A 15,366-nucleotide genomic window follows, 5' to 3' on the forward strand; every position below is an offset into this window, starting at 1 on the left:
GTGTGTGTGTGTGTGTGTGTGTGTGTGTGTGTGTGTGTGTGTGTGTGTGTGTGTGTGTGTGTGTGTGTGTGTGTGTGTGTGTGTGTGTGTGTCTTCCGAGTGTTCAACACAAGCGATACACGTGCACAGAAAGCGCTCGTTGTTGTGGCCACTCACCAACGTATTTGTAGAAGGGGATGGTGCACTCCTCATCATCGCCTGCGTACAGGTTGAACACGCCCTTATGCTGCAGACACACGCGCACGCAAACGTGAGCAGTCACCAGCACACGCAATCTGCACATTGGTTTCGTGCAACCACAAGTCGTTTGGCTTTGCCACACACACACACACAAACACAAAGTCATGCACACACACACACACAAGCACATGTACGCAAGCATGTATACATACATGAACGCACGCACGCGCACTGACCATGCTGAGCTTGACGTTGTTTGACTTGAGGCAATCGGCAACCACGTCCTCCTCTGCAAACACCTTCGAGCACTTTGGCAGATTCTGCCCGCTGGATGATGGCGCAGTCTTCGTATGCGTGTGCGTATGCGTGTGCGTGTGCGCGCGTGTGTGCGCGTGTGTGCGTGTGTGTGTGTACGTGTGGGGATGTATATACGTGGTTGAGAAGACATTGAATCAACCGCGTATCATTCAGCATATCTGCGACACAGCAAAGTGCTCGTGCGGCATGTGTTACCTTGCGGGACGGCCCTTTGCCTGCAAGCAAGAGCTCCGTCACAAACGAGGGGAACTGTTGCTCGCTCTGTCAAGGTGTGCGTCAAGATATCATGAAGGGGCACAAGGTTAGATCAGAGTGGCGGGCTCCACGATTAGTGATGGTTCAATCGACAGCATGAACGACAACAGTCCTCATAACAGCAAATCCCCCCGCGTCGTGAACACACGTGTTCCATCCTACGTGTTCCGCCCAACACTTCACACATAATCACACACGTACACACTCACACACACACTCACACACGTACACACACACACACACATTCCCACACACACGCACACACACACACACACACGCACGACGTACCCTGCGCATGTACTTTTGGCGAAGGAAGACGGCGTTCATGATCATGGTGGAAATGTCGCCCGTCTCAAGCTCGTGCTGGTGTTATCCAAACAACAAACAAGCCAATGCGTGCATGCAATGAGTCCAATGCACCAGAGGTGCTAACGATGCGGTTGCTAGTGGTGCAGGTGATGTAGACACACACACACACACACGAACACACACACACACACGAACACACACACACGAACACACACACACACACACACACACACACGCACGCACGCACACACACACAAAAAAAAATGTCACCACCGGCATACATTCTCACCTTCTCCATGCGTGTGAGGAGGATGCGGCGGAAGTCGACAGCAGAGGTGGCCTCCTTGAGGTCGGGGGCGATGGTGGTCATCGAGGTGAGGCGCTCGCGGCGGCGGACCGGCGGGGACAGCGACCCTTTGCTCGGCTCAGGGGCATCTGGAGGCTGCAGCTTCGCGTGCCACTTCAACAGCGCATCCTGGAGAGCGTGGACAAGGGACGAGGAGGTTTGGGGTGTGGGTTAGGAAAGGTTTGAAAGGGTGAGTGAAGAAAGGGGCGAGAGGATGGGGGATACAACAGACGAGGTAAGGGAAGGGAACAAACGCAACACACACATACACATACACACACATATGCAGCCAGGCTTACGTTGAGCTTCTTCTCTTCGGTGACGGTGTAGCGAGCGTCACCGGTCAGGCGGGCGGCCTGCAGCATCTCCTCCTCCTCGTCGGCTGAAACCTGCCGTGGAGTAGCAATTAAAGCAAGGGAAGGAAGGGAGCAAGGGAAGGGAGTTCAAGCACGAACCACACGCGTGTTAGTTCACACACACACACACGCACACACGCGCACACACTATCTCTCTGACTCACTCACACACACACACACACACACACACACGCACACACGCGCACACACCCGACCTGATCCTCTTCGTCGGAGACATCCTCGATGACGTCAGGCACGCCGCTCTGCAGGTACTTGAGGGCGCTGCTTGGCTGGGTCTCCATCAGCTGACGATACACGTCTTGCTGGTTCCTGTGGGTGTCAAAAGCAAGGTCCAAGGGCCGTTCGGAAATGAGGGTGAATGAAGCTGGTGTCACACCACACCACTGCAGGCAACAGCAAGCAAATGCACTCGTCGTGCAGTGCATGCAACGCATGGGACACCACAAACGAAGGGGATCAAAGCCGCAACAGAAGCCCTGTCACACAGCACACACAGGCATTCAAACAGCACACACACGCACGCACTGGCGTACCCTGGCAGGATGCAGACATCGCCGGAGGCGGTGTGGACGACGCCGACGTCCTTTGTCTTCTTGCTGCTGCTGCTGCTGCTGCTCTCCGCGCTTGTGTTGGGTTCCACGACCGTGGGCTTCTCTTCCTCCGTCTTCTTGGAGGCGTCTCCCTTGTCGGCCATGCTCACTGGCTCTTGTCGCAGTGGGGGTGGAGGGAGCGGTTCACTCACGTGCTACCAGCAAGGGCGCAATCAATCAATCAAGCAAGCAAGAAGCAAGGTCGATCTTGGATCTGGGCTGATGTGATGATGGCAATGCGGACGCTGTGCGGAAAAAATGACAGCACTCTCTCAGCTCAGCGCACAAAAGTCAGCGCACAAAAAGCGCACACGGCACAATGCAAGAAGGAAACAACGTCTTCTTCGAAAACGCACACAACGCGCACACGAAGAAGAGAAGAAATTGCGCGATTGCGAAATCGGGAAACGACAGCATGAACAGTAGTCGGATATGGCGGAGCGGCTCAACAAGCCCAGCAAGCACAACAAGCGCAGCAAGTACAACAAGCGCAGGAGCGTTGGGTTTGGTAGCTGTGCTGCCGTGTTGTGGCAGCGATTGCAAGCAGCACGCGCGCTGCGTCAGCGTGGACTTTGGCGTCACCACGCCACACATCCAAGGCAAGAAGCACAAGAAGCAGCACCAGCAGCACGACCACAGGCCAACACAGCATGAGCAACGACAGCAAGCAACGTCGTCTGTCACCGAAGAGGTGGATGGTGCCGCGCTGCCCCGGAAGCGTGCAAAAGGCGCGCTGACAGGAACACCAGCCAAACCAGCAGCTGTGCCAGCATCGGTACCAGCCGCAGGCACGCAGCGTGACAGGCTGTCTGCCTGTTTCAGTGCTTGTGAGACCTTCTATTCAACGCTGCCTCGTGAGCGCAGATGTGTCCACGACTCGCACACGTGCTTGACGCGAGAGCAGATCAAGACGCTCTCCAAGGACCCTTGGCCCGCAGCAACAGATCCAGGCACAACACAACAACTGCCGCCACTGAGGTTGCCAGACGCGAGCAGCGACAGGATGCCCATGCGCCTCACGACCACCGACCTCGCCAACCGCATCGTCTGCGTAATGTCACCGGAAAGGGTGGCCCACGATGAAAAGCAGCCTGCTGACGGCCAGGCAGAGGCGACCAACACCAAGCTCGATACGAACTGCGGTGCGTGCTGCTACCGAGCGCAGATTGACGACAAGGAGATACTGGTGCCATCGCCCTGCAGGTTCCTGCTGGCAAACATCCAACACCTGCGCCCGCACATGCAGGACCTTGGCGTCTTTGATCTCATTGTGATGGATCCGCCGTGGCACAACGGCTCTGTTCGCCGCGGGTCCCGATATGGTACCATGGATTACGACGCCATCATGGACATTCCCATCCCGTTTCTCATGTCGCCGCGCTGCCTCCTCGCCCTCTGGATCACCAACAACGACCGCTGCGCCACATTCGTCCACGTGAGTTGCAAGGAATGTGTGTGTGCGTGCTTTTGTCTGTGTGTGTGTGCGTGTGTGTGTGTATGCGTGTGTGTGTGTGTGTGTGTGTGTGCGTGCTTTTGTCTGTGTGTGTGTGTATGTGTATGTGTTTGTGCTTTTGTGTGTATGTGTGTGTGTATGTGTGTGTGTGCTTTTTTGTGTGTATGTGTGTGTGTGTGCTTTTTTGTGTGTGTGTGTGGTGGTGGTCACTAATGTGATGAATTCAATGCGGTCGTGCCGCAGTTCGCACCCGTGCGCACAAGCACACCATCACATACATAGACACAGACGCGCAGCCACACCACATTTGTGCATGCATGAGCTGATGCTGTTCCCTTGCGTGCTGTGCAGGAGAGGTTGCTGCCTCACTGGGGCTTGAAGAAGGTGACGGAGTGGAAATGGTTAAAGGTGACGACGCAAGGGGAGCCCGTGTTCCCGCTCTCAAGCCGCCACAAGCGCCCATATGAGGTGCTCATCCTCGCCACGAATGCCCCGGGCGCCTTTGAAACCGCACCAGCATACGGCATCGTCCACCAATGGCAGGCAGCGATGCGCCAGCAGCAGGACGAGGACAGGAGGGAGCAGCAGCAGGACGAGGAGAAACAGCAGAAATTGGAGACGAAGGAGAACGAGGGTGAGAAGCAGGAAGGTGAACAGCACCAGCAAGTTGCGAAATGCTCAAACCACACTGAACACTCACAGCAGGTCAAACATGCACCACCAGCTGTTGTGCAGCATGGAGCTGATGCCCCAATAGCGCTGCCTGCGGACCTGCGCATTGCCGGCGTGCCCTCGCTCGTGCACAGCGAAAAGCCGCCCGCAATTCACCGCTTGCTCGTGTCGTTGCTGACACGCGGCTCGAACACATCTCCTTTGCGACAGCAGCAGCAGCAGCAGCAGCGGCAGGAGGAGGATGGTGTGCTTGCAAGCACACCACGACAACGCCCGCGGTGTCTGGAAGTGTTTGCGCGGCGGTTGCACCGGCATTGGACGAGTGTTGGCAACCAGGTCTTCAAGCTGCAGGACGTGCGCCTGTATGACGCTTGAGCAACGTGCGTGTTGTGGTGTGTATGTTTGTATGTGTGAATGAATGTAAGTATGCCTGTGTGTGTCTGTGTGTGTGTGTCTGTGTGTGTCTGTGTGTGTGTGTCTGTGTCTGTGTGTGTCTGTGTGTCTGTGTGTGTGTGTGCAAATATATGTACATATGTGTCTGTGTGCGTGTGTGTTGTGAGAGAAAGACGTGTGGTTGTATCAGTTCAAAGCACTCAGCCATCTGCGTGTTCGTTCCCCACACCCACCCACGCCCTTGTTCACGAAGTTGTGTATGGGACGGGCGTTTATGGTGATTGATGGTTCTGTCAAACCAAGGAACAAAGTGAAACGAGAGAAAGAAGGAAGCAAAACACGACCCAAAAAACGAACAACAGAAGCGACCATTCGTGCCATGCCATGTACACCACAAACAGGCATCACGCGTGCCGCAGTATCGTCATGCAAGTCATGTCAGCAGCAAGCTTTTCTGTAAGCAGTCCAATCCAACAACAACAACAACAACAACAACAACAACAACAGCAGCAGCAGCAGCAACAACAACGACATACATGCATGCACATGCAAGCATGCGACAAGTACGAGTTCAAAATGCAGCAACGCAAAACGACAATCAGCGAGGAAGGAAGAGGGTCAGCGGGGAAACAAAGTGTGGAAACAATGCTCAGAGGAACAGGAAGAAGGAAGAAACGTGCTTAGTTCCACATCAAACACGCGGTTGGTTGTAGTGGTACAGCGTCATGCCAGGAGATCAAAGATGGGAGCAGCCACGTTTTGGCGGGAAGAGGGGCTGCTGCCTGTATTGGCGTCAGCGTTGGGGGATGTGTTCTCGTCATCCTCCGTGATGCAGGCGAGGGCGGGACGTGCACGCGAGGGACCTGTGTGTTGGTACGGCGGGCAGCGAGTGGGCCGAACAGTGAGCGCAGGTGCACAACAGTATCAACACGAAGAGAAAGAGAAACATGGCAAAGAACACAAAAGACTGGGAATGGATGCACGTGTTCCTCGAGTGAGTGTGCCCAACACAGAAAGCGCACGCGCTTACACGCAGACGCACACACACACATACACACATACATACACACACACATACACACACACATACACACACACACACTCACTCACGTTTGCGGGAGGACATGAAGAGCGGAGTGGATGTGCAAGGGCGCGGAGTGAGGTTGATGAGGGCTGGCGAGGGTGCACAGCTGTCAGCGTTGTCACCGCCACGCTGCGGTGTCTGTTGCGGCGTCTCGCACGTGAGCAGCGCAGCCAGATTGCTGTTGGGCGTGAGGGCGCGAAGACTGCTGCGACGACGGCGCGTTGAGCTCGCATTGACTGGCGTACAAGGAATATCCTCCTCCTGCTGCTGTTGCTGCTGTTCAGTGGCGTGGTGGGCTGCACCATCAGTGGCATTCTGCTGTGCTGTCGCATCGGCTCGCACATCAAGGGCCGGGTTGGGTTTGTATGCAAAGTTGGGCTGCTCAATGGCAGTGGAGAACTCCATCACCGTGTTGGCATTGCGGTACTTGCTGGGCGTCTGCGAGAATGTTGGTGCAGAGCAGACGACACATACAAAGGTCAGAGAAAGCAAATACAAGGGCACACGCGATCGAAAACTCGACCCCACCACCAGCCATACGCCACCCACAGCCCCATCACCACCCAAAACAACAACAACAGCAACCATGGCCAATATTTCCATCTGCGTACCGTGCGCCGGGAGCGACGAACAGGGGTGAAGATGACCTCGGCGCCAAGGCTCTCCCGCTCCGTCTTGGAGGCGCGCACGGGGGTGAGCAGCATGCTGTTGTTGCGGCGGGCGCCAGCAGCTGTGCGGCGCTTGCCAGAGAAGAGTGGCGTGATGGGCGCAACCATCGCAATGCCGTTACCGTTGTCATCGTTGTCCGTCTCAACATCGCTGTCATCGCGGAGCGAAAGGCGCGCGTTCTTGCGGCGTGGGAGGGCATCAGCAGCAATTGGCGACGCGGCCGTGATATTGTCAGCGATGAGCGCATCAACCCCGTTGGCCACATCGTCCAGGGATGGTGGCGGCACGGGTGCTGGCAGACTCGCGGGCTTGGGTGCAACAGCGAGCTCAATCTGCGGTGACGCCTGGAACCGATTGCAACGAAACGTGTGCACGAGAACAGGTTAATATGGGTTGGGCATGGTGTGTGTTTGTTTGTTTGTTTGTTTGTTCGATTGCTTGTTTGTTTGTTTGTTCGATTGCTTGTTTGTTTGTTTGTTTGTTTGTTTGTTTGTTTGTTTGTTTGTTTGTTTGTTTGTTTGTTTGTTTGTTTGTTTGTTTGTTTGTTTGTTTGTTTGTTGTGTGTTTGTGTGTATGTACAACAAGCAACACTTGATGTGGGTTTGAATGTGTTGTTCGTGACAGTGGTGGTGCTCACAGTGGCAGCTGTGCGCTTTTCGGCGCGCTTCTTGGCGAGAAAGGCGGCGACAGCAGATGAGGGCTTGCCCTTGCGCGCCTTGCGAACGACCCTGATGGACAAGAAGTGCAGGAGTGAATGGACAAAGTGTCAGATAAACGACAGTAGACTCACACACTCATGAAGAATTCTTCAAGAAGCGATAGGGGTCCGGTTTGCCACCGTCGCTGCTCACAGCGCCAATTAATCACTCACACACACTCCACACACACACACACTCCACACACACACACACACGCACACACACACTCCACACACACACGCACGCACGCACGCACGCACGCACACCCGCACGCACACACGCACGCACGACGATCAGCACGCACTTCTTCTTTGCTTTGCGCTTCTTTGGCGCAGCAGGCTCCGGTGTCTCCTGCTTGTGCTGCCAGTTGTTGCTGCGAATTTCATCCAGCGCCTTGAACATCGCCTTGATGTCCATCACCTGGACAAACAGAAAACATGTTGTTTTGCGTGCAGCGCAAATGGATGAGGGTCGAAGGTGGTGCTGCTTTGTGTTTTATGTCACAGACACGCTCCATGGAGTCATGTAAAGGGTTACCTTGTCGCAACACACCATACACCACACACCATACAAACAAGTCACACACCTGAGCTTCGACGCGCGCGTCCCAGTAGCCCTGAAGATCGTCCAAGCGGACAGTGGCGTCGTCGTTGTTGGCGTTGTGGCACAGCTCCAGGTACTGTGACAAACAACATGCACACACAATGCATGTTCGTTTGGTGAGGACCGTTGTTGCAGTGGTGTGCCACCATGACACAACACAAGCGCGTCCTCATAGAGCACACACACACACACGCACACACACACACACAACACACACACACACACACACACAAACTCACAAACACACCTTGGGCATGAGCTTGCGCATGAGAAGCTCCGCCTGGCCGAGGGCGCGGTTGATTTCGCCCTCAAGCTCACTGTTCACAGCAGTGGCCTGTGTGTGTGTGTGTGTGTGTGTGCGTGCGTGCGTGCGTGCGAACCTTTGAGCGTGTGTGTGTGTGTGTGTGTGTGTGTGTGTGTGTGTGTGTGTCTGTGTCTGTGTGTGTGTGTGTGTGTGTGTGTGTGTGTGTGTCTGTGTCTGTGTGTGTCTGTGTCTGTGTGTGTCTGTGTCTGTGTGTGTGCGTTATGTTCGCATGGAAACTTGTTACTCTTCAATCGGACACAGAGAGTGATGACTGCACACATTACCTTGATGAACTGCTCCATGGTTTTGAATGGCGATCGCGCTCGCCCGACAATAAATGGCGGCTTTGCGTTTGCAGTGGCCTGCTCCTGTTCTTGTTGTCTCTTCTCCTCGCGCGCCTGAACAGAAATCAACAGCGCAAACCACAACGTGAGGCGGTGACATGACGTGTGCAAAGGCAAGAAAAAGGAAAAGGTAGGCTGTGTGCATGTGCAAAACGTGTGCAAGCCGCAGGATCAAACGACAGAGATCGGTAGGTGTACCTTTTGCCAGATTTGCAGTTTCTGTCGGCGATCCATCTTGGGCACTGAGGAAAAGGGAGAGAGTGTGTGTGAGTGTGAGTGTGAGTGTGTGTGTGTGTGTGTGTGTATTTGTGCGTGAATGCACGGGTGAGTGAGTGAGTGTATGTATGTGCGTGAGTATGTGTATATGTATGATTGTATGCGCATGTGTGAGTGGGATGAAGCAAAGAAGGGGTGAGAAGGTGCCACGAATATGCATGCAAACTGGGAGTGGTGCGTGTGTGCAACGCAGCCACCCCAACGCAACGGAACGCACTTGTGCTAAAGTCGACGAGCGAAGTGTTGGTGGACTCCATGTCCCTATTTTCGTTGAGGCGCTGTTGCCGTGTGACGGAGCGTTGGTGTTGCCTTCGAGTCTGGCGTGAGTTCTGAAGGACTGCAGGCGTGGTCGACGGCATAGGAATAGGGGGAGTGTGTGAGGCGGGGGGGGAGTGTGTGTGTGGGAAATGTGCATTGAAGCATGAAAGTGTAAACACATGACGCACGTTCTTGGTTTATCTTTGTGTACGCGTGCATGAGTGTAGCCACGCACGCCCACGCACAACGACAAGCTAGCGCGCACAAGCACACACAGACGAGCACATCTGCTCATATCTCCCCACGTCCCTCCCAACGCACACACACACACACACACACACACCTTCTGAGGAGCGCTCGAAGCGCTGTTTGAATTGGTGAAGGCGGGCGCTGCGCCGTGTCGTGGGCATGATGGCAACTGGCGTGCACGCTACTGCTTGAGAGGTCAAGGGGCAGGCAGGTGGAGGTGGGAGGGGACGCGATCAAGCGAAGGGAAGAAGGATGACGGTCTGGATGCGGTCGGTGCGCCAGATTCATTCAGTGCGTGCAGTGCTGTGTGCTGTGTGTGCAGAGAGAGGAGGAAATGTCGTGTGTGGGGGGAAATCGTGGTTGCGACAACAACCAACCAGCTTTTTTTGAATTTCGCGGCGAATGTGGCCGTGGCATAGAAATAGCATGGTGAAAATTGACCTATAATTTCAACCAACATTCCGAGCGTGTGGTGTTGTGTGTGCGATCGCACGACAACCGCGTGTGTGCATCCTTTTCTCTTCGCCCACCTTGCTTCACTCGCTGCCTTTCAGCTTCTCCTGTGGATCCACACCCACTGCGCCCGTCCTTGTTTGCCGCATCGCTGTTTGAGTCAGCCCCCCCCCCTTGCCACTTTTCCTTCCGCACCTTACCCTCCACGCCCCCATACTGTTGCGTCGCACCAGCCAAGATGTCCATGCTTGAGCGCAAGTCGTCCGAACAGGAGCAGCCAAACAACGTGCGTGTGTGTGTGTGTGTGTGTGTGCGTGTGTATGTTCTTGTTGTGTGTGTGTGTGTGTGTGTGTGTGTGTTCTTGTGTTGTGCGTGTATGTTCTTGTTGTGTGTGTGTGTGTGTGTTCTTGTGTTGTGCGTGTATGTTCTTGTTGTGTGTCTGTGTGCGTATGCTCTTGTTGCGTGTGTCTGTGTGCGGATGCTCTGCGTATACGCGTCGCCCTCCCTTGCAGAACCGCACACAGAGTGACTCACTCAATCAGTCTCTTCTTCTCCCCCCCCCTCTTTGCTCTGTCATCAACCCTGCAGCAATGCGAGTTGGCTGTCCCCATTGGCCCTGAGCCGGAGCACAAGCTGTGCGACACGTGGTGCCTGTACTACGACAACCCCATGGACCTTCCCCGCAACCCCACAGATGAGCAGTACAAGCAGAACCTCAAGAAGGTGTGTGGGTGTAAATGCGAAGTGGGTGTGTGGGTGTGTGGGTTTTGTTGGTGGGTGTGTGGCAGTTGTGTCCTCGTCGCTGTCATGTTGCTGCGTGCACGTTTTCGCCCTTCCTTCCCCTTCCCTCTGCCTGTGAATGTTCGTGCTGATGCTTCCTTTTTCCGGTGCACTCAACACTGCACATGACCGTGACTCGAAACAGGTGTATGTGTTTGACACGCTGGAGCAGTTCTGGCGCCTGTACAACAACATCAAGGCCGTGGAGGAGATGAGCGGCTGCAACTTCCACCTCTTCAGGGTGTGTGTGTGTGTGTGTGTGTGTGTGTGTGTGTGTGTAAGGTAGACTTGTGCGCTTTTGCTTCTTGCACGCATGCGTGTGTGCACCCTTGGTGCCTGTTTTGTCTTCGTCTTTGTTCAACCCTTTCCTCCTTCACCCAACCACGTGTGCTTTCATTTGTTTACAATGTAGAATGGCGTGTCGCCGACCTGGGAGGATCCCTTCAACGAGCGCGGTGGCAAGTGGGTGTGCCAGGTTGGCATTTCCAACGACCTGTGGATGCGCACCATCTTGAGCGTGATTGGCGGTCTCTTCGGCGAGTATCAGGACCATGTGTGCGGCGCTGTGGCCGCTCTCAAGAAGTCCAAGAAGCGCGACCGCCTCAGCCTCTGGCTCAAGGACGTGTCTGACAGAGAGGCCTGCATGGCGATTGGGTGCGTATGATGATGGTCGTGCTGCTGCTGCTGCTGCTGTTGTTGTTGTTGCTCCTTCCTGCTTCTTCCAAGTCTTTGCTGCGCCTTGTCCTATTTTATGTGTGTTGTGTCGACTGTATCACTCATGGGCTTCCCCACATTCGCTCACGTGTCTTCCTCCCTCTCCCCCGGGTCCTGTTCTGTTTATTTCTGTTCAGCCGCAAGTGGAAGGATATTTGCAGGGAGCTGGGCAAGATTGAGTTCCTTGTAAGTTGGTTGCACCATCGCAGCTGTATTGCTTCGTGCACATGCACACTCACGCACACTCACACATATGCACACACGCACACACTCACACATATTCACACGCACGCATGCACGCACGCACGCACGCATTTCTCATCTCCCAAACCCCCCCCCCCTACACACACACCCTCACACATATGCACACTCACTCACACACACATATGCACACGCACGCACGCATTTCTCATCTCCCAACCCTCTCCCCCTCCCAACACACACACACACGCGTCCCTCGCATCTGTCACCCTCCCAACAGCCTCATCAGGTCGCACAGAAGGCCAAGTCCAGCTACTTCTCTGAGAGCAAGTACATGATCAACTAGGCAGATTCCACACACACACACCCCTCTCTCTCTCCTCCCTCTCTTCCCACACGTTCTATGCGCGCTGTGGTGGTGTTCTGTTTTTGGTGTGCGCGCACGCGGTAGCTGTGCGCGCTTTCTTGGTGTACATGTACATGGCTTAATGGAAATTGCAGCCCTTTGCAAGTCTTTTGAGCCAGTTGCTTGCTTGCTTGGTTCTGTTCCTTTGCCCCTGCCCCCTCTCTCTACTTCTCTTCCTTCCTCTCACCACCCTACGATTGAGCCAGTGACATGTTGCTTCCTCGCGCGCTATGTGCACGTGATGCCATAGCATCCTTCGTGTGTGTTGCTTCTCTGTTTTCCTCCGCCGTGTACGACGCCGGTTATTCCGAGCTGTCGTTGCGGAGATGTGCGTTGTGCGTGTATGTAATTGTGTGAGTGCGCCCCTCATTTGCGCGACGGTCGCATTAAACACCAGACAAGTCGCGCTGTGGCTCTGGATGCGTTTATTGCGGCTCATAATTGTAGTGTGGTGTGGTGGTGTGATGTGACACGCAAACGCAACATATGACATGTGACAACATCACATGCGTGAGCAACAAACGCTTCCCTCAACCCAGACCCAAGGACCCATGGCCTCGCTCCTTCGCTCGCTCCCTTCCCCTCTCAAGCCTTCAAGCTCCCTTCAGTGCCTCGTGCGGCGCCTGTGTGGCGGCACGTAGACCTCCGTTTGCCTTTGCTCCTCCTGGTCCTGGGTACCTTCAGTGCTACGTGTGGTTGTGAGCCCATCCAGGCCGGGCGGGGTAGAGACGCTGCGCGTGTGGCGGCGGCGGCGGCGATGCAGATGTTTCTGATCGCCACCGTGGCCCCAGCGAGCATTGGGATGAGGATGATGTGGCTGCCTCCCGTTTGGCCTGCTCACTCCGCTGTTGCGGCGGCGTGTCTCCGGTGAGGCCGGAGCAGAGGTTGTCACGGGAGTGTTTGCGTAAGCACGCGTATTGCCACAGTTGGCATCATAGCCGTATCCATAGCCGTCGCCCAGCATGTGCAATGATGAAGCACTGCTGTCAACAGAGGAGTCACGGGTGTTGCTGCCACTGCTGCTGACGCTGTGGTCGTCTTGGTAATCCTGGTAGTTGGAGTTCATGAACGACGAGAGTTCGCGCTCACCGTGGCGCTGCAGCAACCTGCCCATGTTCGTGGCTGTCTCACCATCCTGCTCACATGTTCGTTGCTGACGTTGCTGACGTTGCTGGCGGTGGTGATGATGGCGGTGTTCGTCGCTTCTGCTGCCTCCGCTTCCTTTGCTGTCTCCGCTTCCTCTGCTGCCCCCACTTCCTCGTTTGTGCCTACCAACACCACTACTTCTCCTGCTGCTGACGGTGGTGGTGGTGTGCTGTCGGATGCGCGTCCAGAAGGTGACTTTGGCGGCGCGCTCCTCGCCGAGCACGCGAAGCGCCCACTGCTCCAGCTGTGCGCTGAGCGGCACCTGGTGCATGAGCACGAGCCCAGGGCCGTGCATGTCCACGTACTTTCGCAGCTTGCGCCCAAAGTCGTGCAGCAGCCGCGGGCAGGATGTCCTCGGGAAGGTGAGCCCGGACTTTACGTCAATCCACTGCACGCATGCACCGTTGATGGTCGTGGGCGAGTGGAACTTGATGTCTGGGGTGGCCACGTTTGTCTCGTGCGTCTTCTTCATCTCGGCCTCCACCAGATACGCGCTGCGCGGCACGCCCATGGCCGCCAAGTCCGCCGTGAGCTGCACCTCCGCGTGCGTGGCCTGGCGCGGCTTCGTCTGCGCGTCCCTGTACGTGTATGCGGAGATTTTGTCTGTCTTGCTGCGGTGCGTGACCTGCTCGAACCAGAACCTGCGGTTTGCCTCGTCCGTCTTGGAGTAGTAGCGTTTCCCCTTGACGCACAGGGCGCCCTCCAGCGCAATCTGTTCCAGCTCCTTGTCGGCAGCCACCATCGCCAGCCATTCTTCCTCTGTAAACTCGGGTAGCGCAGCGGTGCGATCAGTGTCCGTGATCATCATCATCATCATCATCATCATCATCATCATCACCATCATCATCGTCGTCGTCGTCGTTGAATGTGGAGTCAGCATCGTCGTTGCCGTCATCAGCATCGTCGTCATCATTCCTGTTCTGCTCAAGACCATCCTCATCATTCTCGTCGTCGTCGCTGTCAACGGCGGCGTTGCGGAGGCATTCGCGCGCCTGGAGGACGAGGGCAATGCGCTTGCGGTTGTGGACCATGAGGCGAAGAAACGCCTCGTCCTCCACAATGTGGAAGAGCTCCGTCTTGGCGGTGGGGTCGAGGTGGTGCGGCGTGAGGCAGAAGTACTTGCTGAAGAGGCCGCCAACCAGCGCCATGCCCAGCGCAGTGACGCCAATGTTGTGCCTGCGGGCAAGCGTTTGCAGGTTCAGTTCGCGGCGGCGCCCGCGCGTCTCCCGAAACTCGTGCTGCCTGCGGTAGAGCGCCTGCATGTTGAGGTTCGACATGCGCTTCTGCCAGTCCATGAACAGCGTGACAACGAGCGCCTGCCTGCTGTGGGCAAAGGCGGGGCGGAGCTGGCGATTCAACGCAGAGAACGCGCGCTCCCCAACAGCAGCGCGCACGTCCTTGTGGCTGTGGCACGGCTGATGCACGTCCACAGGGGTTGGCAGCGACTGGAAGATGCGCTCGATGACTTGGTCGTCCACGCGGACATCCTGCCGCCAATTCGGGTTGACGTAGCTGGTGCTGGTGCTGGCTGTGGGGGTGATTGCCGGCTTGATGGTGGAAGTGGAACTCAGGGAACTGGAGGGCATGTCGAGGCAAGGGGTTGGATCAGGTGTGGGAAGAAGCCCTTCTGGCTTGTATGCGTAGGTCTGCTGCTCTTGGCGAGGAGGGTAATGGGACCGAGAACGGTTGTCGTTCATGCTGGTTGTATTGGGATCAGAAGGATGAAAATGAAAGGAACGTGGGAACGGGAATGTTGTGGAGACGGGTGGGAAGTCTGGTTTGTAGACTAGCTGAGCGTTGTCGACGAGAGCTGGCTTGTTCAAACTGGCCTAAACTTTAGTTGTTTGGTTCCTGGCAATAAGTTGAGGCTGCAACGGGGGAAGGGGGAAGGGAAAATGGTCGCTTGAGCACAGCTGTTGCGGTTTGTTGCAGCAAAGTGTTGTGTCTGTAGTAGGCTGCTGTGTCGGTGTATCTGACAGTGCAGTTGGCTTTGCGGACAACAGAGAAGGAATGTGTGTGTCCCAAGCTGTTTTGTGGGCGGGGTTGGGGTGTGCGTTGCACAGTGTTGCTGTGTGTGGATGTCTTCTTGTTGAGTCAGGTCGGCTGGTGAGTCAGTGCCAGTCTGCTGTCTGTGGGGTATGGGACTGTGTTGTTTCCGGATGTGTCAGTTGGAGTTGCTGCGAAGGTTCGAAGGTTCAGGCTTGTCGCTGTTGGTGTTGGTGTCAGTGTGAACGTGTGTGTGTGTGCTTTCGTGGCTGGTGGAGCTGACACAGACTTCTTGGGGGTTG

The 15,366-nt window shown here is 55.7% G+C and overlaps 6 protein-coding genes across 6 annotated transcripts in view; 2 read left to right on the top strand and 4 right to left on the bottom strand.

Moving 5' to 3' along the window:
• The window catches only part of PTSG_05863 (Ampd2 protein), a 7,311-nt gene extending 4,633 nt beyond the window's left edge, over window positions 1–2,678 (bottom strand). The window contains exons 1-8 of the mRNA XM_004992699.1: window positions 2,319–2,678; window positions 1,980–2,094; window positions 1,708–1,797; window positions 1,352–1,537; window positions 1,042–1,116; window positions 694–759; window positions 417–524; window positions 157–226 (exon numbers count right to left, since the gene is read on the bottom strand). Of these exons, the coding sequence (XP_004992756.1) occupies window positions 157–226; window positions 417–524; window positions 694–759; window positions 1,042–1,116; window positions 1,352–1,537; window positions 1,708–1,797; window positions 1,980–2,094; window positions 2,319–2,479 (871 nt within the window). The 5' untranslated portion in view covers window positions 2,480–2,678. The remainder of the gene's footprint in view (window positions 1–156; window positions 227–416; window positions 525–693; window positions 760–1,041; window positions 1,117–1,351; window positions 1,538–1,707; window positions 1,798–1,979; window positions 2,095–2,318) is intronic.
• Window positions 2,679–2,807: 129 nt separating this feature from the next.
• Window positions 2,808–4,875, top strand: PTSG_05864 (uncharacterized protein; the record flags this gene model as incomplete). Its single annotated transcript, XM_004992700.1, has 3 exons — window positions 2,808–2,878; window positions 2,910–3,810; window positions 4,180–4,875. 3 exons carry the CDS (start codon window positions 2,808–2,810, stop codon window positions 4,873–4,875), a joined length of 1,668 nt encoding a protein of 555 aa, XP_004992757.1.
• A 500-nt stretch (window positions 4,876–5,375) lies between these two features.
• Window positions 5,376–9,695, bottom strand: PTSG_05865 (uncharacterized protein). Its single transcript, XM_004992701.1, has 11 exons — window positions 9,473–9,695; window positions 9,089–9,208; window positions 8,794–8,837; window positions 8,536–8,649; window positions 8,195–8,281; window positions 7,931–8,023; window positions 7,649–7,764; window positions 7,284–7,374; window positions 6,589–6,990; window positions 6,004–6,415; window positions 5,376–5,756 (listed from the first exon to the last, which is right to left on the bottom strand). Exons 1-11 carry the CDS (start codon window positions 9,537–9,539, stop codon window positions 5,617–5,619), a joined length of 1,686 nt encoding a protein of 561 aa, XP_004992758.1. The 5' UTR covers window positions 9,540–9,695; the 3' UTR covers window positions 5,376–5,616.
• A 130-nt stretch (window positions 9,696–9,825) lies between these two features.
• On the top strand, window positions 9,826–12,356 carry PTSG_05866 (uncharacterized protein). The gene is made up of 6 exons (XM_004992702.1): window positions 9,826–10,117; window positions 10,420–10,554; window positions 10,757–10,852; window positions 11,024–11,265; window positions 11,463–11,511; window positions 11,807–12,356. The coding sequence occupies exons 1-6, from the start codon at window positions 10,070–10,072 to the stop codon at window positions 11,870–11,872; spliced, it is 636 nt and encodes a 211-aa protein (XP_004992759.1). The 5' UTR covers window positions 9,826–10,069; the 3' UTR covers window positions 11,873–12,356.
• A 180-nt stretch (window positions 12,357–12,536) lies between these two features.
• Window positions 12,537–13,820, bottom strand: PTSG_05867 (uncharacterized protein; the record flags this gene model as incomplete). The annotated part of the gene is made up of 1 exon (XM_004992703.1): window positions 12,537–13,820. One exon carries the CDS (start codon window positions 13,818–13,820, stop codon window positions 12,537–12,539), a length of 1,284 nt encoding a protein of 427 aa, XP_004992760.1.
• A 46-nt stretch (window positions 13,821–13,866) lies between these two features.
• PTSG_05868 (mycorrhiza-induced NACHT/WD40-repeat domain-containing protein) overlaps window positions 13,867–15,366 on the bottom strand; it is a gene marked incomplete at both ends in the record, with an annotated part of 7,814 nt that continues 6,314 nt past the window's right edge. The window contains one exon of the mRNA XM_004992704.1: window positions 13,867–14,727. Coding sequence (XP_004992761.1) covers window positions 13,867–14,727 — 861 coding nt within the window. The remainder of the gene's footprint in view (window positions 14,728–15,366) is intronic.

Source organism: Salpingoeca rosetta (genome assembly GCF_000188695.1).
Source record: "Salpingoeca rosetta unplaced genomic scaffold supercont1.15, whole genome shotgun sequence".
NCBI classification, from domain to species: domain Eukaryota; class Choanoflagellata; order Craspedida; family Salpingoecidae; genus Salpingoeca; species Salpingoeca rosetta.

Coding starts and splice junctions, on each gene's coding strand:
- PTSG_05865 (XM_004992701.1), bottom strand. CDS start 9,539: ATGCCCACGACACGGCGCAGCGCCCGCCTTCACCAATTCAAACAGCGC. Junction 9,209..9,472: donor CTTCGAGCGCTCCTCAGAAG/GTGTGTGTGTGT, acceptor CCACGCCTGCAG/TCCTTCAGAACTCACGCCAG. Junction 8,024..8,194: donor TGCGCAAGCTCATGCCCAAG/GTGTGTTTGTGA, acceptor TGTTTGTCACAG/TACCTGGAGCTGTGCCACAA.
- PTSG_05866 (XM_004992702.1), top strand. CDS start 10,070: ATGTCCATGCTTGAGCGCAAGTCGTCCGAACAGGAGCAGCCAAACAAC. Junction 10,853..11,023: donor GCAACTTCCACCTCTTCAGG/GTGTGTGTGTGT, acceptor TTTACAATGTAG/AATGGCGTGTCGCCGACCTG. Junction 11,512..11,806: donor TGGGCAAGATTGAGTTCCTT/GTAAGTTGGTTG, acceptor CCCTCCCAACAG/CCTCATCAGGTCGCACAGAA.